Source organism: Peromyscus eremicus, chromosome 20 (assembly GCF_949786415.1).
Source record: "Peromyscus eremicus chromosome 20, PerEre_H2_v1, whole genome shotgun sequence".
NCBI lineage: Eukaryota > Metazoa > Chordata > Mammalia > Rodentia > Cricetidae > Peromyscus > Peromyscus eremicus.
This window is the reverse complement of record NC_081436.1, coordinates 13,995,250-14,018,870: the sequence shown is the minus strand read 5'-3', so window position 1 is coordinate 14,018,870 and position 23,621 is coordinate 13,995,250. Positions and strand designations below refer to the sequence as shown.

Below are 23,621 nucleotides of genomic sequence, written 5' to 3'. Positions count from 1 at the left end.
GCCGCGTCCGTGTACGTACTTCCTGGGCGGGAACACCAAAATGGCGCCAGAGCCAGTGGCGGGTTGATCCTGCTGGCCCTATCCGGAGCCAGTGTACGGTCCCGGGCCTCTAGTCCCTTTCTGGACATGGAGGATGTGGAGGTGCGCTTCGCTCACCTCTTGCAGCCCATCCGGGACCTCACTAAGAACTGGGAGGTGGACGTAGCGGCACAGCTGGGCGAGTATCTGGAGGAGGTGAGGGCGGCGGGGGAATGGCACGAGCCTGGGGACCCAGGCGTCACTGCCACCCCCGCCTCCAGGTCTGTAGCCGTCTGGTGTTTTGTCCTCAGTTTCTCGGTTTTTTTTTTTTTTCCTCCCCCAACTCCAGCCTGCCTCTCAAAACTTTCTTCAGTTAGGTTCTCCTGCAGCTGTCATTTTCTGGTCTCTACCCGTTAACGAGCTGTGAAATCGATTTGGTTGGATGATAACCTTTTTCTTCAATAAATACATTATTTCTGCTTTCTTTTCGGGGTGCAATACATTGGGAAGCATCACTTTCGTACTCCTTTTTTGGGGGGTGCTTGGGATTTAACCTAGGGCTTTGTACGAGCTTGGCAAGCGCTCTACCACTGAGCTTTTTTTTTTTTTTCTTAAATCCTTTTTTTCTTCTTAAGACAGGCCTTAAACTGGAATCTTCCTGCCTCAGTATCTCAATTATTTGCGAGTACTAATCGACCCTACTATGCCTGGACTCTTGACTGTATTTGAGAGATCTGGATCCCGAAGGGAAAGGGATTTCGTATTTTAGACCTCAAGCTCCGCCCATGTCTTTTCCCTGGTGTGTCGTGACGCACCCATACCCGGGGCTCTTAACTTGAGCCAGCTTTGTCCCGGAGGGTCCGCCCCTAGTGTGTGGCCCTGCCCCTCGCTGTAATCTAGCCTATCAGCATTTCACGCCTCCATTTTTAGCAGCAGTGTCTAGGTCTCTTCAGGCTCTGTCTGCTCCATTTCTGCGTATTCACTCCTCAGCCCAACACAATCGGATTCCACTACTGAATAGTTACAGATCTCTTGTGTTGAACGATAGTGGTTTTCATCTCACAAAATCCAAAAGATGCTCGAAATGTCCTGTAATTCAGTTGGGGAGCATTTGTTTGTCTGACAAATTCCTTTTTGAAACAGTGCTATTAGGATTTCTATTTCACTGCTTCGTTTTTCTCTCCTGAGTGTTGAGCTTCCCGGCGTGGAGCCTTCTTCCCCTTAAAAACAGAAAATCTTGCGTGATTTAAAACACGGGTTTTCAACTCCATGTCGTGGGATACACCCATACCGCTACTACTTGTAAGCTGTTCCAATGTTGCCTCCAAATCTGTTTGTTCTCGAAACTCTCTTGGCATTTTCTGGGATGTTACATAAGCCCTTGGGGTTTTATTTAAAGTGGAGCTTTTGATTTTTGGTTCAAATTCTAGTCCTGTTTTGGTAAAGAGTTTTACTGTTCAACTAAAGGTGGAAATTAAGAGATGTAATAAGGCTTCATATCCCACACCTAGTTGACCTATGAATTCTGTTAGTTACACAGCCAGAGTATCACATTGTGTCTGGTCTAGGCCTATTAAACCTAGATATTTAAGACCTTCTCATCCAAGTTCCTAGATTGGACATCATCCAGTAGCTAGAGCTAGTGTGAGTCTTAAAAATTTAAACGAAGCCGGGCGGTGGTGGCGCACGCCTTTAATCCCAGCACTCGGGAGGCAGAGCCAGGCGGATCTCTGTGAGTTCGAGGTCAGCCTGGTCTACAGAATGAGATCCAGGAAAGGTGCAAAGCTACACAGAGAAACCCTGTCTCGAAAAACCAAAAAAAAAAAAAAAAAAAAAAAAATTAAACGAGCTGGGCCATGGCACATGCCTTTTATCCCAGCACTCAGGAGGTAGAGGCAGGCAGATCTCTGTGAGTTTGAGGCCAGTTTGGGCTATGGAGGGAGATCCAGGATAGGCACCAAAACTACACAGAGAAACCCTGTCTCGAAAAAGCAAAAAAAAAAAAAAAAAAGAGAGAGAGAGAGAGAGACAGGGCTGGGAGTGCAGGGAACTGGAGAGATGGTTCATCAGTTAAGAGCACTGGTTGCTCTTCCAGAGGACTCAGGTTCAATTCTTTTTTTGTGTGCTGGGGGGTTTGAGATAGGGTTTTTCTGTGTAGCTTTGGAGCCTGTCCTGGAACTCAGTGTGTAGACCAGGCTGGCCTGGAACTCACAGAGATCTGCCTGGCTCTGCCTCCTGGGTGCTGGGATTAAAGGAGTGCGCCGCCACTGTCCAGCCTCCAGGTTCAATTCTAAGTGTCCACATGAGGGATCACAGCTGTCTGTAACTCCAGTTCCAGGGGATCCATTGCTTTCATCTGGCCTCGGTTGGCACCGAAAGTGGTGCACAGATACATGCAGGCAAAACACTCACAGAATTTTTTAGAAAATTAAAATCAGGGCTAGAGCGATGACTCTGATTAAGAGTACATGCTACTCTTGCAGAAGACCTGGGTTTGGTTCTCAGAACCCGAATGTAGCTCTACTTCCAGGGGTTCCAGGACCATCTTCCGGTTCCATGGACACCTGCAAGCACATGGCACACACACATAAATGCAAGCAAACACACATCTTAGGAAAAAAAATTATACTCAGTTTTAGTTTAAAGCCCTCAGGTTTTTATTGCATTCATTGCTCGGTAGTTTTAGCTTTACCCACGGGTGTCCTGTACCTTATGTGCGTTTTAAAATTTTTTATTTTAATTTTCAAAATTAACATGATTATGTGGGGGCAGGACATGCATACCAGTGTGCTTGTGGAGGTCTCTTCTTTCCTTCTACCACATAGATACTTAGTCATCAGGCTTCATGGCAAGCACATTTATCCACTGAGCTATCTCACTGCTCAAAGGCTGCATACATTGTAGGCAAGTGCTCTGTCTTTAAGCCACACCTCTAGGTGCTCTTTGTGTTTTTTGAACACTCAACCTATGGCATCCCATGCTTGTTCTTGGCTGAAGGATATCTGTGATTTCTTGTCCTATAAGTGACTGTTCTATTTATGACTGAGTCTTTTCATCCTTTAACTTTTTTATTATTTTCTTTCTTTCTTTCTTTCTTTCTTTCTTTCTTTCTTTCTTTCTTTCTTTCTTTATCCATCCATTTATTTATTCATTCATTCACTCATTCATGTATTTTGGTTTTTTGAGAGGGGGTTTCTGTGTAATTCAGGCTGTCCTGGAACTCACTCTGTAGACCAGGCTGGCCTCAAACTCGGAGAGATCTGCCTGCCTCTGCCTCCTGAGAGCTGGGGTTAAAGGCATGTGCCACCATGCCCAGCCCTGATCCTTTATGTCTGAAGTGTCAGTTAACCATTCTATCTAAAATAATTCTCTTTGATATAACAATGTCATAAGGTATTCTTCAACTTGCTTGTTTGTGGTCTGTCTCCACCCTACAATGTAAATTCTAAAGGGGCAGAGACTGTGTGTATGATTTCTTCTACTTTGTAGAATGCCTGACACATAGATGCAGGATAAATGCTTATTAAGTGAACATGGGCTCTGATGATTAACTTATACTGCACAGTTGGCTGAGGAATGCCAAGAACAGTGTTAAGAGGTCATACTGCACCCTAATTGTCGTGCTAGAAACCCCATCCAACGACTGAGGGATCTGGATGCAGAGATCCACGGCTAGGCCCCGGGTGGAGCTCTGGGAGTCTATCGAGAAAAAGGAGGGTTTATATGAGCGAGAATTGTTGAGACCAAGGTTGGATAAAGCACAGGGACAAATAGCCAAACGAATGGAAACATATGAACTATGAACCAATGGCTGAGGGGTCCCCAACTGGATCAGGCCCTCTGAATGGGTGAGACAGTTGTTTGGCTTGCTCTGTTGGGGAGGCATCCAGGCAGTGGGACCGGGTCCTGTGCTCATTGCATGAGTTGGCTGTTTGAAACCTGGGGCTTATGCAGGGTCCCTTGGCTCGGCCTGGGAGGAGGGGACTGGACCTACCTGGACTGAGTCCACCAGGTTGATCTCAGTCCTCGGGAGAGGCTTTGCCCTGGAGGAGGTGGGAATGGGGGGTGGGCTGGGGGGAAAGGGAGAGGGGCGGGAGGGGGGAGAACAAGGGAATCCGTGGCTGATATGTAGAACCGGATTGTATTGTGGAAAAAAAAAAAAAAAAAAAAAAGAGGTCATACTGGCTGTGTAGAGGTAGCATATGCCTTTAATCCCAGCACTCGGGAGGCAGAGGCAGGCGGATCTCTGTGAGTTCGAGGCCAGCCTGGGCTACCAAGTGAGTTCCAGGAAAGGCGCAAAGCTACACAGAGAAACCCTGTCTCGAAAAACCAAAAAAAAAAAAAAAAAGAGATAGAATTTCTGCTTTCTAGGGAGAAATCCTAGATACCAAGTAGGAACCACATTGTTGGGTATTAGGTGCCTATTTGGCCTAAGTACTGTTTCTTTGTGTTTTATATAAAGCAATGTAGTTTTTACAACAAAAACTGATATAGTCACCAGAGAGATGAAATGATATGCCGGAAGTCACAGCTGATAGTGGACAAAGCAGATCTCTTTCCCCCCACTGCCTGTATCTGGGTGTTGTCATAAATGGGTGATAGATTGGAAAAAAAAGGTTAGGATACTATGAAGACTTTGACTGAGGGACCTGATTTTATTTGAAGTAAAAGGAGTTGTCATGTCTGATAAGCTGAAAATTATGTAGAGGGGACATTGTGTTTGCCTTAGTGGGAAGCATGAGAGTGCAGCTCACATGGGAAGTCCAGTAGCTGGAGGAGACTGTGGGTTTAAAGACCTCTTGAAGCCTTGTTTAGAGTTTCAGATCTTTCCCTCCGAGTGGCAGAAGGCCTGTAAAGAACATACAGAAGACGGGGTCGGGAGGAGCCCGGTTAGAGGTTAGGCTGGGCCAGAGCAGTAGTCGTGGGAGAGGAACATGGAAGTGGTAAGGGGCTGATCCTAGATTGAACGGACAGGTGAGCAAAAGAGGAGAGGAGCTGAGGTCCTTCAGTTTCTGGGGAGGAGTAGGGATGCTTGGAGTCCGTCATGACCTGTTCCTTTCACTCTTGTTTATAGAAATCTAGATCGTTGAATAAGACAGTTGGACATAGGTGTCTGGGCAGTAGTAAGAGTGTCTGTAAGATCTTGAGTTCAATCCCCAATACCTTGAACATTTCTGTGCCATATCTTGTTTTTTTTTAGATCCCCAGTAGCTACCTGTAAATGGAACCTCAGAGCCTCAGGGAGAAAGTTATTCTGAGGACAGATTTGGCAATTGTTGACATGTGTGTGGCTGGTTGCTTGCATATGATAGAAGGTGTTCATTGGTATAAAGAGCCAAAACACTGGCTAAGAGCCAAGGTTCACAGAGACCAAGGAGGGTTGCAGAGAGAGAACTACTTATGGCACTGTTTCCTCAATTTTCCAGTCAAAGGATAGAGAGTGCTGTATTTGTCTGTCTCCTTTTCCTTCTCTCGGGGTAAAGGGTCTTTGTGCTGGAGTCTGTCCCAGTTGGTTTTGACCTGGGTGGGTACAATGTGAGGTGCTGGTGACAGCTGGTATGCTACTTTAGCCATCATGGTCAGTATCTTTGGGGACCTCTCTCTTCCAAAACACTTGGTCTCAAAGGATCCAGGAAGTAGGGGGAATCACAAAGATCTAGCTTTCCTCTAGAAATACCCAGAGGCAACTGGCAAAATCTAGTAGACTTGGAGCTATGTTTGTGGGTGGTGGGTTGAGCTGCCCTGGAGGAAGTGAGCATAGCCTTCTGCCCTGGCATCTTGCTTTCTTTGATTCTGTCTCACTGTGTAGCGTAGGTGGAACTTGAATCCTACTCAATGTCCCAACTGCTGGGATCATAGGCATGCCCACCGAGTCTAGCTTACTAATGTTTTCTCTTGCAGCTGGACCAGATCTGCATTTCTTTTGATGAAGGCAAAACCACTATGAACTTCATTGAGGCAGCACTGTTGATCCAGGGCTCAGCTTGTGTCTACAGTAAAAAGGTGGGTTCCGGGCTGGAAAGATGGCTCAGAGGTTAAGAGCACTGGCTGTTCTTCCAGAGGTCCTGAGTTCAATTCCCAGCAACCACATGGTGGATCACAACCATCTGTAATGAGATCTGGTGCCCTCTTCTGGCCTATAGGCATATGTGTAGGCAGAACACTGTATACATAATAAATAAAATTAAAAAAAAAAAAAAAAAAAAGGTGGGTTCCACAGACTGCTGATCTTTGTGCTTTAGTGTTGAGTGGGAGTAACATGATTGGCTTCTTCTGGGCCAGCAATGGTGTACATCTATCTGTAGCCTGCTTTCACTGTGGCTCACACTTAAGATTCCTTCATAGTTTTCAATACCAAAGAAAAACTGGAGTTTATTGTTTGCTTTTTTGAGACACATCTCATGCATCCCAGGCTGATCTTGAACATTATGTCTACCTGAGGAAGATGACCTTGAACTTCTGATCCATTTGCTTATACCTCCTGGAGTGCTAGTATGACAGGTGTCAATCACTGTATCTAATTTTTGCAGTCCTGTGGCGGGGGTTGGGGTGGAGTGGGGGGTGGTGCTTCATGTAGGTGAATGCTTCACCAACTAAACCATATTCCCAACCTGCTTGTTTCTGAGGCAGGATTTTATTAGCAGACTGGCCTTGAGCTTGCTCTTAGCTGAGGCTTGCCTTGAACCCCTGATACTCCCTGCCTTTGCCTCTTAAGTGTTTGGATAATAGGCATGTTCTACAATGCGTCCGGGTAAATTTGAGTTTAAAATGGTACTACCAGGAGGTGATGGTTCATTTGGCAAAAGTCTGCTGTATGAGCATGCAGACCTGAGCTTGGATCCTCGGCACCCGCATAAACCAGGTATAACCCTAGCGGTATGGTGCGGGAGACTTGTGGAGCCCTGGAGCTCATTAGCCAGCCAGCCTGAAAATAAGGTAGAGGGCAGTCGGGGAAGACATCTGAGGTTAACCTATAGCTTCCTTAACCATTTGTACAATGTACATGTACATCTGAACACATTTGTACCCACCCCCATAAAACACATATAGACAACACAATGTACACAATGGTATGGCTAAGCTAGAGGTGTAATTCAATTGTATAACGCTCATCTAGCATACAGGAGGCCCTGGTTGTCATCCCTAGCACCACATCAGTAAATAAAATGACCAGGAAGAGAGGGTCAGGTGTGCTGTGGGCTCTGTTGTCCCTCATGTACATAATTATCTGTAGCTCAGGCACAGTGTGTATAAGCTCTACTTTCCTTGCCTTCCACATGTGGATACTATGCAGTTGTGATACGTCATCATTTAGAAAAACTTCAGGTCTCACCCTATGGTGAGACCTTTGGTTCTGTGGAGGAGACCAACAAGAAGCAAATGAAAGATCTGTCAGGCAGGACCACATGGCTTACGTTTGACAGGGCCACCAGAGACTCTGAGCACCCTCCTGTGAATGGAGTAGAAGAGCTAGGAGGAGGAGCTGCAGCTGGCCTGGGGCACTGGGCAGAAGGACAGTGGGGACCATGTGTGAGCATTCTGGGTCTGAAGCATAGTGGGCACCCATCGTGACATGGCCATGACCTGTGTCAAGGAGGCTGTGCTTGTAGATGTGTGGAGTATGGGACAGAGGAGAAGTAGAAACCTCAACTGTCAAAAGTAATTCTGAAGAGACTGGTTTGACTTGAGAATTATTATTATTATTATTATTATTGTTGTTGTTGTTGTTATATATGTGTGTCTGTGCGTGTATGTGCCCAGGAATGTGTAACTCTGGAGTTAATGTCCATGTGTTTACTTGCTCTCTCTCCACTTTATTTTTTGAGTCAGGGTCTCACCTGAAGCTCACTGGTTTGTTTGGCTGGCTGACTGGTGAATTTCAGGGCTTCTTCTATCTCTGCTACCTCAGCCTTCCCCAAGACCGGGCTTACAAGCATGCACTGCCATGTTTGGCTTTTTAACATGGGTTCTGGGGATCCAAACTCAGATTCATGTGTTTGCATGTCAGGTACTTATGCATGTGGGTGTATGCATTTGAGTGTAGGTACTCCCAGAGGCCCGAGGCAACTGATTTTCCTGGAGCTGGAGTTACAAGTGGTTGTGAATAGCTAATGATGGTGTGGGAACCAAACTCAGGTCCTCTGAAAGAACAGCAAGCACTCTTAACTGCTGAGCCATCTCTCCAGCCCCAGAGAATTATTTTTATGTTTGTATTTCAGTGTTTGTGTGTGTGTGTGTGCACATGTGTGGTTGCCTAAATATGTAGGTCAGAAGTTGATATAGGAATCGTTTACCTTTTTTTTTTTTTTTTTTAAAGATTTTTTTAATTTTTGTCAGGTGTGGTGGCACATTCCTTTAATCCCAGCACTCTGTGAGGCAGAAATAGACAGATCTCTAAGTTCAAGGCCAGCCTGGTTTACAGAGCAAGTTCCAGGACAGCCAGGGTTACACAGAAACCGTGTCTCAAGAAACAAAACAATATTATTTTATTTTATGTGTATGAGTGCTTTATCTGCATGTTTTTAGATGCACCATATGTGCTTGGTGACCTCAGAGGTAAGATCGCCTGGAACTGGAGTTACAGTTGTGAGCTGCCATCTGGATGCTAGAACAGAACTGCTTTTGACTGCTGAACTATCTATCAGCTGTCTCCGTTATTCTTCGACAAAGTCTAACTGAACCTGGAGCTTGCTGTTAGAGCTGGACTGGCTAGCCAGCAAATGCCCAGGATCTGCCTTCCCATCCCAGTGCTGGGGTTACAAATGCATGCCACCTGCCCAACTTTTTCTATAAATGCTCAGGATCTGAGCATAGCAAGCATCTTACTCACTGAGCAGTTTATTCAGTCTGCTTGTTCGTTTTTTAGATAGTAGCTTGGCATGTAGCCCAGGCTGGCCTTCAATCTAAGGTTCTCCTGCCTTAGCCTTTGTGTGCTGGAGCAGGCTTGTCAAGATTGATTTATTTATCTATCTATCTATTTATTTATTTATTTATTTATTTGAGATGGGGTCTTATATTCTAACCCAGAACTTATTGTATAGCTTAGATTGGCATCAAACTCATGATAATCCTCCTGCTTCAGCCTCCTATGTGCTGAGGTTATAGTCATATGCCACCATTCTGGGTAGTGAGAATTTCGTAATAGTAGTAAAACTGGCTGGGCTTGTACGGAGGTTTGGAAGTGATGGCCAGATGTTGATATGTACCAGTGTCTAATAAGAAAGGTTCTGGGGGTGTTTGCAAGCACCGTTTCAGACAGGCACCTCCTTTCCACGTCCTTACTGCTTGCCTCTGGTTGCCAGGTGGAGTACCTCTACTCGCTGGTCTACCAGGCTCTTGATTTTATTTCTGGCAAGAGGTGAGTATTAGAAGTGAGCCAGGAGGAAGAGGCCTTCATCTTCTCAGCTGAGCCCTGCTTGCAGCTTGGGAGGCTCCTGAAGTCTCCTAGGATGCTCTTGGTGTGTTTTACTTTCTCAGGCGAGCCAAGCAGCTCTCTTTAGTACAAGAAGATGGGAGCAACAGAGCCGTCAACTCAGGAGCTCCCTACGAAACAGAGGATGAGGTGAGTTGGGGCATGTGGACTCTGCCCTGGGTGCTTGCCTGGCCCTGCTCCCATGAGTACTTTGCGTTCTCCTGCAGCTCCTGTCCCTGGATGACTTCCCTGACTCCCGGGCCAATGTGGATCTGAAAAATGACCAGGCATCCAGTGTGAGTGTCCCGGCCTTTGTGCAGTGGGGACAGCAGTCTTCTCAGTGTTACTCCGTGTAGAATTCAGAGCTCTTCCTCCCCCACCCTCAGGAGCTGCTTATCATACCCCTTCTGCCCATGGCCCTGGTGGCCCCTGATGAAGTGGAAAAGAACAACAGCCCCTTGTATAGGTATAACACTGTGCTAGCATGGGAAAGAAGGGCAGGAAGCCTGCCTGGGAAGGGTCTCTGTGGTAAGCCTGTTTTTGACCACACAGCTGTCAGGGTGAGGTCTTGGCCAGCCGGAAGGATTTCAGGATGAACACATGTACCCCCGGCCCCAGAGGTTCCTTTATGTTGGATCCAGTGGGAATGTGTCCTGTGGAGCCTCCAGATGTGTGCCCCATGCCAAGGAGCCTGAAAGGTAAGGCTTTGGAGGTGGGGGCTTAGTGGGAAATAGATGAAGATCTTTTGGGAGACTACTGCTGGGTATCTTATGCCTGCCGTCTCTGGACTTAGAAGCTACCTCATACCACCAGCCTTTTCCACTGTGGATAGGTTGGCTAGAGCTATCCCTCATCTTTTTTTGTACCTTGATTACCAGCCAGCAAGGTCATAGCTTAGCTCAGTACTGGGGTCTGGTATCTCGTGGCCTCCTTAATCCCAGACTTGGGGCCTGCTGGGTTCTGCTTTCTGCTGGCAATCCAGAGAGGCTCCTTTGGTACCAGTGGGGACCATCCAGCAATAGGGCTGACCATGTCTAATATCTGTCTCCCAGATGGTGAGGATGTTGAGGAGCAGCCAATGGAAGTCTCTAGGAATGGGAGTCCTGTTCCTGTACTCTGCGTCTCCCAAGAGCCAGGTGAGAAGAGAGGATCAGGGAGGCAGCGCTAGGAACTCCGACCTTGGATGCTCTCAGTTTCCTTAGCCTGTCTTGTTTGCTTCCTCTTTGTTGGCTTTTGGGAACAGGCTTAGTGGTAGCTTATGTTGGCTCTCTGCTGGGGTGCAATCATCAGTGAGATTTGTTTTCCTGGGTCTTCTCCATGTAAACATAAATGGTAAGAAAAAGTATCTGGGCTGGGGCTGTAACTTGGAGCACTTGCCTAGCCATATACAAAGCCCAGGCCTTAGCCCACAGCATAAACAAACAAATAAATTAGCAAGTACATATACAAAGCCCAGGCCTTAGCCCACAGCATAAACAAACAAACAAACAAATAAATAAATTAGCAAGTACATATACAAGGCCTAGGATTCAGCCCACAGCATAAACAAACAAACAAACAAATAAATAAGCAAATATATAAATATTTGCCAAGAAATAAGGTAAACCAACCAAAGCATGCCAGTATGAGGACAAGACTATAAAGCCTTGTGCAGTTTTTCAAATGCTAAAGTGTGAAGCTGAGAGGAGAGGCTGGCCTGTCCAGCTTTTCTAGGAGCTGGCTGCCAGCCTCCTGTGTGGGTGCTCCACCTGCTGCCTGGCCTCCAGCCTCTTTAGGGCTAACTGGTTTCTTGGTTCCTGCCCAAACTTTCTAGATGGCCCTATGCTCAGTGGTGGAGATGAGGATGCAGAGGATGTAGCAGAACTCCCAGAGGTTGCTCCAGAGCCTGCAGAGCCCAGGACCTCACAGCAGGTGGGACACAGTGACCTGCAGAGCTCTAGCTGTCAGCAGAGCAAGCCCTGGTTCTGGGGCAGAATTAACGTTCCGTGGGGACCACAGTGCAGGGTCTTGGCTCCTGTATGTCACATTGATGTCCCATCACTCTAGTTTTGTGTGTCCTCTCAGGGAGTGTCTGCCCTGAAGCCTGGCTATCCTCCAGCCAGACTGTTGAATGTAGCTTCCACATCCTTTTCCTCCGTAAGCAGAAGGGCAGTTGCTCCTTGAGGATGAACTGATGTTCAAGGCTCTGAGCCCTGTGGAGCTCCCAGGCCCTGCGCTGTCAGCTGACCCCGAGCTCCATGCTGTCAGGCTGCCATGAGAGAATGAGTGTGGAGGGCTTTGCTGCTGCCTCGTTCAGCCCCACGGGTGTACTCTATCGGGAGATGATTAAGAAAGCCTCATTGAACACAAGCTACAGACAAAACAGAAGCTCTGAGGAGGCTGGGGTTGTATTTGAATGCTGGAATTCTTGACTAGCCTATGGGAGGCCCAGAGTTTAATCCCCAGCATTGTGATATGAATACATTAAGAAACGAGGGGGCTGTAGAGATGGCTCAGAGTGTGTACTGTTTTTGCAGACGGTCCAGGTTCATTCCCAGCCTCCACACCAGGCAACTGATAACGACCTGTAACTCCACTGGGGATCTGGTGTTTCCACCTCCACAGACAGGCATCTGCATGCATATGTACATTGACTGCATCCCCACATACAGAACTTTTAACTTGTAAAAATTTTTGTTTTGTTTTGTCTTGAGACAGGGTTTCTCTGTATAGCCTTGCCTGTCATGGAACTCTCTCTGTAGACCAGGCTGGCCTTGAACTCACAGAGACCCGCCTGCCTCTGCCTCCTGAGGGCTGGAGTTAATGTCGTGTGCCATCACCAACTGGCCTTTTTTTTTTTTAAATCCAGCCAGGCAGGATCTTTCATGTTTAATGTAAGCATGAGGACCAGAGTTTGGATTCCCAGGAGCCCACATAATGTTGGGTAGGTGTAGCGGCCTGCCTGGAATTCCAGGCCTGGAAGGTGGAGACATGATACCCAGAGCAAGATGGCTAGCAAGACTAAACACGAGGGTGAGCTTTGGCTTTGATCAGAGACTCTGCCTCACTGAATAAGGGGAAAGAGCCTTGAGAATGATTCTGAACATCCGCTTCAGCCTCCACATGCACCCATTTTTGTGTGCAACCACACTCAAGCCCAAGACAAAGTTAGGTGATTATACACAGCACACACAGAAAAGGGGATTACTTCTTCCAAAACCACCTTTAGTATTTAGAAGGGAACATTAACATTTATGAATTCTGGCTGGATGTTAGAGTCTATTATTTTGGTTAGGTTTGGTTATTGGAGACAGGGTCTCATTTTATAGTCTAGGCTAATCCTGAACTTGTGATCCTTCTGTCTCAGTCTCCCAAGTATTGGGACGAGTATGAGTCATCATGCCAGGTTTTCATGTTCTCTCCTTGTTTATTTACTTACTTATATTTATGGTGCTAAGTATTGTACCCACTGTATTGTACGTGCCAGGTAAGCACTCTCCTGTGGAGTTACACCTCCCAGCAATATTGTGGTTTTAAAGGAAAAATTTCCCTGATGACTGGTTCTCCTTAGGATTGTTTGTGTTTATATGTATATGGAGGTTAGAGGTCAACCTGGGGTTTCATTCCTCACAAGCTGTCCAACTTTTTTTTAAGATTCATTTTTATTAGCCGGTTGGTGGTGGCACACACCTTTAATCCCAGCACTTGAGAGGCAGAGGTAGGTGAATCTGTAAGTTCAAGACCGACCTGGTCTATAGATGAGTTCCGGGACAGCTGGGACTGCACAGAGAAACCCTGTCTTGGAGAAAAACAAAAACAAACAAACAAAAAAAACCCCACAGAAGATTCATTTTTATTTTATATGTATGTGTAAGTACCAATACATGCATGCATACATATCTGATGCCTGTGGAGGCCAAAAGAGGGTGTTGGGTCCCTTGGAACTGGAGTTACAAATAGTTGTGAGCTACCTGGTAGGTGTTAGGAACCAAACTTGAGTCCTCTGCAAGAATAGCCAGTGCTCTTAACTGATGAACCATCTTGTCGTTTCCCACCCTGTTTTCCAAGACTTTCTGGGATGACAAATTTTTGTGTACTGAGCTTCTGCTCCTATCCGTGATTGAGACCAAAAGCCCTATAGGGACTGGTTGCTCAGGTTGCTTTTGCCACAGCCCAGCCATAGCCTTCTGAACTTAATAGTGTTCAGGAAGGGACAGGATGGTAGTGGGGCACACAGGATCTTAGCCTGCTCAAAAGCCTCGTGCGTCTTTCCGTCCTGATCCCACAGAACACTTTCCTGTGTTATACAGAGGACCCATTGTTTGTTTGCTCTCATCTCCTCCCAAGTACTTTAGCACCTTGCAAACTAGATTATTCAGATCTGCCAAAGCCTCTCCTGCTCCATAAAGATCACATCCCACCAAAGGACTCAACAGAGCCACTAAATCCCCATACCAGCCTCAAGGTCACGCCTGTGAACATAGTTCTGTGTGGCCTGGGGAGGGTCAAGCACAACTTCTCAGTCCCAGTTCTTGTAGTAGGTAGGACCTCTCCTTCCTGGGAATGTTGTCCATTCCCAGACAGTTGTGGGGACCTCAGACAGAGATGACCACGTGTTATCTGGAATTCCCTTCACAGATACTCAAAATCCTAATGGCTCAGCCTTAGTTGCATGTCTCACTACCCATACATAGTAAGAACCATGTAATCGCTGCCATAGCAGGAAGACACTATTAGCCCGGTGGTGGCGCACGCCTTTAATCCCAGCACTTGGGAGGCAGAGGCAGGTGAATCTCTGAGTTTGGGGCTAACCTGGTTTACAAAGCAAGTTCTAGGACAACCAGGACTGTTACACAGAGAAACCCTGTCCCGTCCCGTCCTGTCCCCCCCCCACACCGTCCCTCCCCCCCCCAAAAAAAGAAAAAAAAGACACTGACACAGCATATGGGAAGGGACATCTGTATGGAAATTTCCCCATTCGTAGGCTGCTCGGCTTCAGTTAGATGACTTGCTACCCTGTACCTCCAGGACCATGCGCTTCTCTCCATTTCGTCTTTTGTTCTGTCCTGGCCCTGTTCTGATGTCAGTTACGATGTGTGATGTTCTTTTTTGGGGAGATGTGAACAAATGTCTATTTACCCTAGAGAGGGAACTGAAGACAGATCAACGTGCAAATGGCATCAAAGTCCAACTTGGTGAACCAATGCGAGTTTTATTGGGATTACTTAGAGGGATATGGGTGAGGTGTTGTTATATAGGAGCAGAAATGACTCAGAGACACCCGCATCACCAAAGACCCATCCAAGCATATGTGGCAGCTCACAAAAGCTGGAAACCTGGAGCACACTGCACAACTTGAAGGCAGCTTAGCAGGTTGGAGAGAGTTTTTTGTCGTCGTCCTCCCCCCCCCCAGACAGGGTTTCTCTGTGTAGCTTTGGAGCCTATCCTAGAACTCACTCTGTAGACCAGGCTGGCCTCAAACTCAACAGATATCTGCCTGCGTCTGCCTCCCGAGTGCTGGGATAAAGGCCTGCGCCACCACGCCCGGCTGGAGAGTGTCTTTTCCTTGTGGCTCGGTTGGTCTCAGCCTCTTCCACGTAGCTTAGCTTGTCTGAGTCTTCTGTGAAGCTTGGCTAGTCTCTACTTCTAAGCCTTCTAAGTGGTCGGGCTGTTGGAGAATCTTCTTCGGAGTCTCTACTGTTTATGTACTCTTGGGAAAACAGGGGCCTAATGAATCTGATCAGTTTTAGGAACTTCCTGAAGCTATTTTGAGTTTACTTGATGAGCGTCCCTGCAGGATGAAGTATTTCACCTCATCTTAGAACAGCAGTTCTTAACCTGTAGGTTGTAACCCCTTTCGGAGTCTCATATCAAATATCAGATAGTTACATTATGAAGTAGCAGTGAAATTTTATGGTTGGGGTCACCACAACATGAGGAACTGTGTGAAAGGGTCACAGCATTAGGAAGGCTGAGAACCACTGCCTTAGAACATCCTGTTGTTGTATTTTTCTTTTCACATCCTGTGTCATAGTTTTACTCTAAGAGGAAACTGTCCAACAACCCAAGTGAGCACCACCACACCCAGTTGACTATGTGAATGCTGGGGATTGAACTCGGGTGCCCATGCTTGCGGGTCAAGCACTTTGCCAACTTTTAATTTTTAGTCCCTAAGGGGGCCTTGAACCATGTTTTTGATGTGAGCCTAAGCAGCATTTCTAGGATCTTGAGAGCCTTGGGTGGATAGGAGCCAGAAGAGGAAAGCCTATGAGCTATTTCTTTGCAGAGTGCCACCTTGCCAAAGAGGTACATGCTGCGGGAGCCACGAGGGGCCCAGGAGCCTGCCTCCCGGCTACAGGTGAGAGGTGCCTGGGCCCTGGCAGGGAGGGTATATTCAAGGGTATCCCTGTCCTGTCTTTACCCTGTTGCCCTTTAGACCCTTAATATTTCTTCCAGAAACTTAAGTCCTCTCCCACGTAGCCCTGGGCCTCTAATCCTGGGCAGTCCCCACTGTGTCAGCTCTGGTAGGGAGGGCTCATGCTCTACCCCTCCTCAGCTTCTGCTTATGTTTGCTCAGGAGACCCCAGACCCCTGGCAGAGCCTGGACCCTTTTGACTCCTTGGACTCTAAGCTCTTCCAGAAAGGTCAGTAGGATGGTGGCACCTCATTCATGTTCCCCTGCCCAGAGCCACTGAGTTCTGAGGTAATGGATTGGATGGGGCTCTGTATGCCCTTCCCTTGGCCACTCTGGATGCAGTCCCTCTCTGCCTCCAGGTAAGCCCTATTCTGTGCCCCCCTGTGTGGAAGAGGTTCCAGGACAGAAGCGCAAGAGGAAGTGTGCTACCAAGCTGCAGGACTTCCACCAGTGGTACCTGGCTGCCTGTGAGTGAGTGTGGGCTAAGGTGGCACACGCTTTCGCCTGGGTGCCGTGATTTTGGCCTGGTTCTTGCTAACTACTCTCTCACAGATGCCGACCATGCTGACAGCAGGAAGCCTCGGCGAAAGGGCCCAACCTTTGCAGGTGAGGTTGGGTCCTATGTAGCTGTTCAGGGAAGATAGTCCTTAACCGCCTTCCCCAGCTCCACCCCCATCGTCCCTGCCAGGGTCACTGGAAGTCCTGGGTGGACAAATGGGAGCTTGGGCTGGATGGGGAAGCCCCTCATAAGGTCTTTTTCTGCAGACATGGAAGTGCTGTACTGGAAACATGTAAAAGAACAGCTCGAGACCCTTCAGAAGCTACAGAGACGTAAGGCAAGTACCCATAGTTCTCAAGTCAGACCCCACAGGGCCTAGAAGTTGAGATACCTCACAGATATTCTCTGGACAGGTGACTGAGAGATGGCTGCCCAGTGCCAAGGAGGATCTGTGGCCTGTAGAGGAGGAACGCTTGGAAGATTCCCTAGAAGACCTAGGGGTAGGAGGTAGGTGCCATTTGATGTGGGGTGGGTGGGGTCGGGGGTTGGTGCCATTTGATGTGGGGTGGGTGGGGTCGGGGGTTGGTGCCATTTGATGTGGGGTGGGTGGGGTCGGGGGTTGGTGCTCTCAGTACCTGCCGCCATCTGAGCAGCTGCCTCTGGTCACTTCTCCATGTCTCAGCAGATGACTTTCTAGAACCTGAAGAGTATGCAGAGCCTGAGGGGGTGATGCCTGGGGAAGCTGCTGACCTAGGTAGGTCTGGATTGGGAGCAGCTGAGATGGGCTGAGGGCGCAAGAGCAGCAGGAGGGGAGAGTGTATAGCCCCATAGCTGCAGCGGCTCATGGTTGGGCCTTTCCAGATGCAGAGGCTATGCCCGAGTCCCTGAGATATGAGGAGCTGGTCCGAAGAAATGTGGTAAGCCTGGGTCACAGGTGGGAGTAGCGGGGCATCCTGGCCTCTTACGTGCAAGGAAGAACCCACTGGTCCTTCCGTAGGAACTCTTCATTGCCACCTCCCAGAAGTTTGTCCAGGAGACAGAGCTGAGCCAGCGCATCAGGGACTGGGAAGATACCATCCAGCCCCTGCTCCAGGAGCAGGTGAGGCATGCTGTTTGGTACTGTAACCGCCTACCACCAGTTTGGGGTTTGTTCAGAGCTGTCTCTCCACTTGAAGCTAACACGTCCTTTCCCTGTGCAGGAGCAGCATGTGCCCTTCGATATCCACACCTATGGGGACCAGTTGGTCTCACGGTTTCCCCAGCTCAATGAGTGGTGTCCCTTTGCAGAGCTTGTAGCTGGGCAGCCTGCTTTTGAGGTGTGCCGCTCCATGCTGGCCTCCTTGCAACTGGTGAGTGGCCTGGGACACATGGGAGGGGGAAACACCCCTGGACTCTGCTGATGCCTCGTCTCCACAGGCTAATGACTATACGGTGGAGATCACCCAGCAGCCGGGACTGGAGGCAGCTGTGGACACCATGTCTCTGAGACTGCTCACACACCAACGAGCCCATACCCGCTTCCAGACCTATGCTGCCCCCTCCATGGCCCAGCCTTGAGTGGAGAGCACTGAGGCAGGGGTGGAAGGTAGTGTATACCTGGAAATCTTGTGCCCTTAGTGTGCTGTGGGGCCATTTACTCCAGTGCTGCTTCCTGGCTGGCCTAGCCTAATAAAGTGGCGTTGCTACCCCTACCTGTTCACCTAACAAACCATTTAAATGGGCTGCGGATAGAGCACACACATACAGATTAAGTACATTCATTTATTGGCAGGGCCTAGGTAGCATAGTTCAGGGCAGGATGCTACGGAAGGCAGCTATGTGCCGACGTACACTCTCTACAATCTGCTCTGCTGACCTGCTCCGCCCATAGTAGTCTGTGAAGAGACCATCTGGGTTGAGCAAGTAGATGGCAATGGAGTGGTCCACAATATAGTCCTGGTCCTCGTCCTTGGGACCAGCGCTGTAGTACACCCGGTAATTGCGACTAGCCTGGGCCACCTGTTCTTTAGAACCCGTCAGACCCAGTAGCCTTGGGTGGAAGTCCTGCACATACCGGGCCATGGCTGCTACGTCATCCCGCTCTGGGTCCACAGAGATGAAAACGGGCTGCACCAGAGGCAGATCAGGCTCTGCCTCCAGCTTCTGTACCACCTTAACCAGCTTTTCCAGCTCATCGGGGCAGATATCAGGGCAGTGAGTGAAGCCAAAGTACATCAGTACCCACTGGCCTCGGAAGTCAGCTTTGCATCGAGGCTGGCCTTTGTGGTCCAGTAGGCTGAAGTCACCCTGACCCACAGCAGCCTGGCGCAGGGCTTCGGTCCGTTGCTGTTGGCGCCACTGCTCCTTCTCAGCTCTTGCTGCCAGCCAGGCCCAGCCCAGCCCAGCCCCAAACAGGGCAGTGATCAGCAGCCTAGTTCTTAGCCCAGGGCCTTGGGGCTGGCCCTGCCCTGACAAGTGTCGCGACTTTACATACAGAGTTTCACTTCCTGGGATCCCGAGAAGGACTTGAGGTTTGAACTGAGAGAGCCTGGGCCAAGCTTTGGGCCCTAGAGCCAGTAGCACCATGGACCTGAAGCCTCTGGAAAAGAACGGAGATGCCAGAAGTCAGAAAAGAACAGACAAGGAAGGTGCCTGGGCCTCCACTGCTGGAGAAATTCAGCACCCCACATCCAAGCAGCATAGCCAGCTGTCTGCATGGGCTCATCTGAACTCAGAACTGTTCCACCTCAAGCCTTAAGCTTCAGCTTAGGCAACACCAAATGTCCATAGATGGTTTGCTCCACACCTGTCACTCCTAGTTCTTTAACTAGGGAGCCTCAGCTTCATTACCGCAGTCTATGGATAACCTGCACCTCAACTGCCAGGCTTCCCTCTGATGCCTGGAAGCATTCAGAATATGCTTTGCCCGGGCACCAGAGCACGTGTGTCTATTTACAATAAATCTTTTTTAAAGGAAGGATGTCGACACTCTGGTTTACCACCTTAAAGGGGTAATCCTTTCTAGCCTCAGGGGCCACTATAGGGTGATCTGGGGCTCAGTAGAAAACCAGTGCCACCAATGTCACAAAGCCCAGCCCATTCATGCTCAGGGCACCATGGGCCCGTCTGTCCCTGATCTGGCCCCTGGCACCACCCCGAGAAGATAGGGTTGGTAAATATTCATAACACAGCCCTTTTGTGCGCCCCAGCATCCGCACCTCACATTAGCAGGTCTCCTCTAGCGCACTGCAACGCAGTGGATGAGGCAACAGCATTACCCTCATAGACAAATCGCGGAGGTCACATGTTCACCGTGTCCCATCCACCCAGGCCCGCCCCTAGTGTGGGGGGTGCTTGCTCAACTACCGGACCCCCCTACCTGCCTACGGTGGGGTCGGATTTAGGGCTGTGCGAAGGTCGGTGGGAGGACTAGTTCAGCGAAGGGCGAAGGGGCCTTGAAGGGTGCGCGGTCCGACAGCACGAGCGCCCCCTGTAGAGCGCGGCGCTGCTGGCCGCTGAGCGCGGGGCCGTCCAGGTGTACGCGGAGCCAGGGTGTACCTGCACGAACGACGGAAGCGGTTACCTAGGTCACAGCGGGCGACCGGGGGTGTGGGAGTGGTTCCGGGTTCCGGACGGCGCTCACCGCGGTACAGCCACTGACCCACGTCGACCAGCAGCTCGGCACCCACTCCCGGCCTGATCGGCTGCCCCGCTCGGCTGCGTCCGGCCCCGAGCTCGTGAAGCACACGGGCCAGCGGCAACGCCAGGACGTGCTCCACGGTGCCTAAGGGAGAAGACGGTCGCTGAGGATCGGCGGGCGGACGCACGAGGGCAGGACCGGGAAGGAAAAGACGCGGAGAGGAAGTGGGTGGGGCCTGGCCGGGGATATCCGGTCTCACCGTCTGCCGGTGCGAGCAGCTCCTCTTGTTCTCTGGCGTGGGGCAGCAGCTGGCGGCGTTGCGTGGGGCTCCCGGAGCACAGTGCTCTGGCTAGGCCGGGGTCCACGCCCTGCGCCGAAAGCATCAGCTGGAAGCGGTGCATCGCAGAGCCATCATCCAGCGCCGCGGCCACTCGGGCGGCGCCCTGGTCTTGGGTTTCCGCCTGTCCGCTAAGCCAAAGGATGGCGCCCCCTGCTGGCGGGAGGGACGGAGCCCAGGAGCTGCAGAAGCTGCAGAAGCTGCAGAAGCTGCAGGGGTTGAGAGCTCCTGGCATGCAGATAGGTGGTCTTAACCCCAGCCCTCTCACCTAGCCTAATGACCAGGTCCCGTAGGTCCGGCGGCCCCGCACCATCCAGACAAAGCAATGCTTCTTCCACTTCCAGGGTATGACCCACGCTGCGGCCCAGAGGGTCATCCATGGCGGTCAGGGCTGCTGCGACCCGCAGCCCCAGGCCCACTCCTGCGCTAACCTGAGGAGGCACTACTCAGTGTCCAGCTGGCATTACCAAATTCCATGCCTGCTGCACCTGGGTTAAGATGTCAGGAAAGGTTTGGGATGGAGATCAGAGACCAACACTGCCAGGTGGTGGTGGTGATGGGGTGGTCTTGTGATTCATCCTAAGTGCAGGGGCTCTGTGCAGGATTTCCCCAGCCCAAGCTCAGGACAGCCTTGATTAGACAGGGTAGGAGGGCTGGGAAGGGGGATTGCCAGTTGGTTCTACCCGGATTATTGAGTGGGCAGAGACAAGGATATGGCAGAAAGTGAGGTTCACATCCCTTCACAGAAAGGCCACAGAGGTCCAGCGGTGGTGGCCCATGCCTTTAATCCCAGCACTTGGGAGGCAGAGGCAGGCAGATCTCTGTGAGTCTTAGGCCAGCCTGGTCTACAGAGCGAGATCCAGGACAGCCAAAGCTACACAGAGAAACCCTGTGTCTCAAAACGAAACAAACAAACAAAAAAGGAAAGAAAGGCCACAGAGGCCCAGCACGGGCTCACCAACGTCTTTGCCAGCTCTCGGGCCTGCTCCTGGTCTGGGAAGACTGCAGCCCCCCCAAACTTAACATCCACCACCAGAGTGGAGAGTCCCTCCACGACCTTCTTACTGAGGATCGATGCTGTGGAGAACAGAAACATCATCCTCAGGGTATGATACCTGGGGACAGAAGGAGTTGCCTCTGTGATAAAGGTGGCAGTGCCTAGTGGATTGTATGTCAGTCAGGGTACCCATATCAGGTCACCTGTAATGAGTGGTATACTGTCCACAGTAGCTGTCACATCTCGGGCAGCATACAGGATTCCATCAGCAGGGACCAGCTTCTCACTCTGGCCAACAATACAGCAGCCCACTTCCTCCAGTAAGAGCAGTATCTGTTCAGACACCTGCAGTGTGACCTCTGAGGAAGGACCCTCTCACTGGCCCTGGCCACTGACCCAGCCAAAGTTCAAAACATGACCCGAGAGTGTCAATAATCTTTCTCTGATGACTGACCTGCCAAGGGTCCTGATTAGTTATAATACATTAATGATTAGCAGCTCGTCCGTGTTTTCTACCCATTCCCGAGTAATGATTCTGATCAAAGTTCTCTTGATGACTCCAGCCTATCTACAACCAACGACCTTTAGAGAAGTCAGCACGCTCACTAGTGACCCCAGATAAATAACCTATCTGTTGATCGTCCTGTGATTCTGGCCAGTGATTCTCCCTCAACCCAGATCAATGGTAGATTAGTGGCCCACCTGTACCTGCTCTGGGCTCTGGGTGACATTGAACCCAGGAATAGACTCCAGCTTATCCAGTGTGCCCCCTGTGTGCCCCAGACCACGTCCGCTGATCATTGGCACCTGGTGGATAGGAATACTGACTTTTCCTGCACCACTTCCCCTGTCCCATTTTATCTCTCCACTAGTAAGAACTTCAGCTAAAATTACTTTTTAAGCAGTTGTAATATTTTCAAATATTTTAAACAGTTCATGTTGGTGCCCAATTGCTGGAAAGGAAATAAACTGTACTTGGTGGGGAGCAGTTTGCCAGTAGGGTAAGAGGCTGGCACTCATGCGTCTGGGACCCAAGTTCAAGGGACAAGAAGAGAAAGACCCAGCTCTTCCTCTGAGGGTCCTGTTAGGTACAGAGGCAGCAGTATTCCATGGTGGAACTTGGTTGGTACTGGGGGATAGGACAACCCTGGGTTTTGTCTTTGAGAGCTTTGAGCCAGGCTTGAGGGTAGGAGGTGCCTGCGAGTGGGTCAGAGGCCTGTAGAGATGGCAATCACTAACCTTGCAGCCACATGCAGCCAGGGCAGGTGCCAGAACCAGGCTGACCTTGTCACCCACACCTCCTGTGGAGTGTTTATCCACAAGCTGCTGGTGCCAGGCCTTGGGCCACTCCAGTTGCTGCCCAGAGTCTGCCAGGGCCTGAGTCAGCACAGATGTCTCCTCTAGGTCCATGCCCTGCAGCCGAATGGCCATCAGCATGGCCCCTAAGTATGGACATATGAGTGAGGTGTTCACAGAGCATGGGTTTTCTGGGGCCTGTGATGGTGATGGGGTATTGTGGATCCTTGAGGTGCATATGGGGCAGTTAGGGGTCAAGGTTCAATTAGGGCTTGCCACACACCGATTTGTGTGTCCTGTGCACTTCCATCCATCACTGCATGCACGAAGTCCCTGATGTCTGCCTCACTCAGATGCCCTCCATCTCGTTTCAGGCGGATCAGCTCAGGCAGCTGCTTGGGTTCCCCACTCCCTCCCCCTGAGACGGTACCAGCTGCCTCTGGGGTTAAGGGAGGTGGTATCCCTGGAGCTGCCATTGCTTCAGCCTGCAGGGGATATTGAGACACTGCTGGAATCTGCCCCCTGTCCATGTCCCTGAAGCCATGGCCACTTGTCCCAACCTTGCTCCTATATATGTTTCTGGTGCCCATCACTGACCCATGTCTTTCTTAACACCCGGCACCTTTCTCCCCCAAGTCTGGCTTCCATTTCTCGACCTCACAACTTGACCCCAGTCCAGTACCTACTCAGCTCAGGGGCCTTTACCAGTTTTCTGGATCTGGCCCGGTTCCGACCTGGCATCCCTCAGCCCGGCGTGAAGTTAGGTGCAGAGCAGACAAGCCACTGACAGGTAATTCAGGGACAGCGGGCAGATGGGGCGGTCCCAGTAGGCGGCACTTGTCAAGGTAAGGCCAATCACCACTTGAGCTGCTCCCTACATGCTACCTTGTGGCCAATTGAAGGTGTTTCCGGGACCTTAAGGGCCAGGAGATCGTGGCTCCCGACCAGAGACCATTCTACCCAGTTCTCTGGGGTCGCGATATCTATGGGTCCCGGGCACTGCTACCCTGTCCGACTGGTCGTTAGATTCAGACACTCCCAAAGTTCAG

General features: G+C 50.0%; 3 protein-coding genes across 9 annotated transcripts; 1 reads left to right on the top strand and 2 right to left on the bottom strand.

Annotated features, from left to right (window-relative positions):
* On the top strand, window positions 1-19,279 carry Ncaph2 (non-SMC condensin II complex subunit H2). 7 transcript variants are annotated; one of them, XM_059248071.1, is made up of 21 exons: window positions 1-234; window positions 5,920-6,021; window positions 9,321-9,376; window positions 9,496-9,580; window positions 9,658-9,726; window positions 9,817-9,896; window positions 9,983-10,128; window positions 10,483-10,566; window positions 11,244-11,341; window positions 15,696-15,767; window positions 15,987-16,053; window positions 16,184-16,291; window positions 16,377-16,430; window positions 16,590-16,660; window positions 16,737-16,830; window positions 17,006-17,077; window positions 17,185-17,240; window positions 17,321-17,422; window positions 17,523-17,672; window positions 17,740-17,908; window positions 18,799-19,279. In XM_059248071.1, the coding sequence occupies exons 1-20, from the start codon at window positions 127-129 to the stop codon at window positions 17,878-17,880; spliced, it is 1,815 nt and encodes a 604-aa protein (XP_059104054.1). In that variant the 5' UTR covers window positions 1-126; the 3' UTR covers window positions 17,881-17,908; window positions 18,799-19,279. The 7 variants fall into 7 exon arrangements, with proteins under 7 accessions (XP_059104054.1, XP_059104053.1, XP_059104055.1 ...); XM_059248070.1 differs by having other exon boundaries at window positions 18,333-19,279; XM_059248072.1 differs by having other exon boundaries at window positions 17,009-17,077; window positions 17,740-19,279.
* LOC131897179 (protein SCO2 homolog, mitochondrial) lies at window positions 18,065-20,167 on the bottom strand. The gene is made up of 2 exons (XM_059248076.1): window positions 19,886-20,167; window positions 18,065-18,901 (listed from the first exon to the last, which is right to left on the bottom strand). Exon 2 carries the CDS (start codon window positions 18,886-18,888, stop codon window positions 18,112-18,114), a length of 777 nt encoding a protein of 258 aa, XP_059104059.1. The 5' UTR covers window positions 18,889-18,901; window positions 19,886-20,167; the 3' UTR covers window positions 18,065-18,111.
* On the bottom strand, window positions 19,703-23,620 carry Tymp (thymidine phosphorylase). The gene is made up of 10 exons (XM_059248079.1): window positions 23,278-23,620; window positions 22,856-23,057; window positions 22,516-22,718; window positions 21,985-22,083; window positions 21,480-21,609; window positions 21,238-21,356; window positions 20,548-20,710; window positions 20,202-20,432; window positions 19,946-20,086; window positions 19,703-19,860 (listed from the first exon to the last, which is right to left on the bottom strand). The coding sequence occupies exons 1-10, from the start codon at window positions 23,311-23,313 to the stop codon at window positions 19,703-19,705; spliced, it is 1,482 nt and encodes a 493-aa protein (XP_059104062.1). The 5' UTR covers window positions 23,314-23,620.
* Window position 23,621: the final 1 nt, after the last annotated feature.

What these genes read in the sequence shown, in the direction of transcription:
- Ncaph2 (XM_059248071.1), top strand. Translation starts at nt 127, where the DNA reads ATGGAGGATGTGGAGGTGCGCTTCGCTCACCTCTTGCAGCCCATCCGG. An exon ending in TGGGCGAGTATCTGGAGGAG is followed by an intron (nt 235 to 5,919) that starts GTGAGGGCGGCG and finishes TTTCTCTTGCAG; the next exon opens with CTGGACCAGATCTGCATTTC. An exon ending in CTCTAAGCTCTTCCAGAAAG is followed by an intron (nt 16,054 to 16,183) that starts GTCAGTAGGATG and finishes CTCTGCCTCCAG; the next exon opens with GTAAGCCCTATTCTGTGCCC.
- LOC131897179 (XM_059248076.1), bottom strand. Translation starts at nt 18,888, where the DNA reads ATGGTGCTACTGGCTCTAGGGCCCAAAGCTTGGCCCAGGCTCTCTCAG.
- Tymp (XM_059248079.1), bottom strand. Translation starts at nt 23,313, where the DNA reads ATGCCAGGTCGGAACCGGGCCAGATCCAGAAAACTG. An exon ending in TGGCTGCATGTGGCTGCAAG is followed by an intron (nt 22,084 to 22,515) that starts GTTAGTGATTGC and finishes CCTATCCACCAG; the next exon opens with GTGCCAATGATCAGCGGACG. An exon ending in CAGTATACCACTCATTACAG is followed by an intron (nt 21,357 to 21,479) that starts GTGACCTGATAT and finishes TGTTCTCCACAG; the next exon opens with CATCGATCCTCAGTAAGAAG.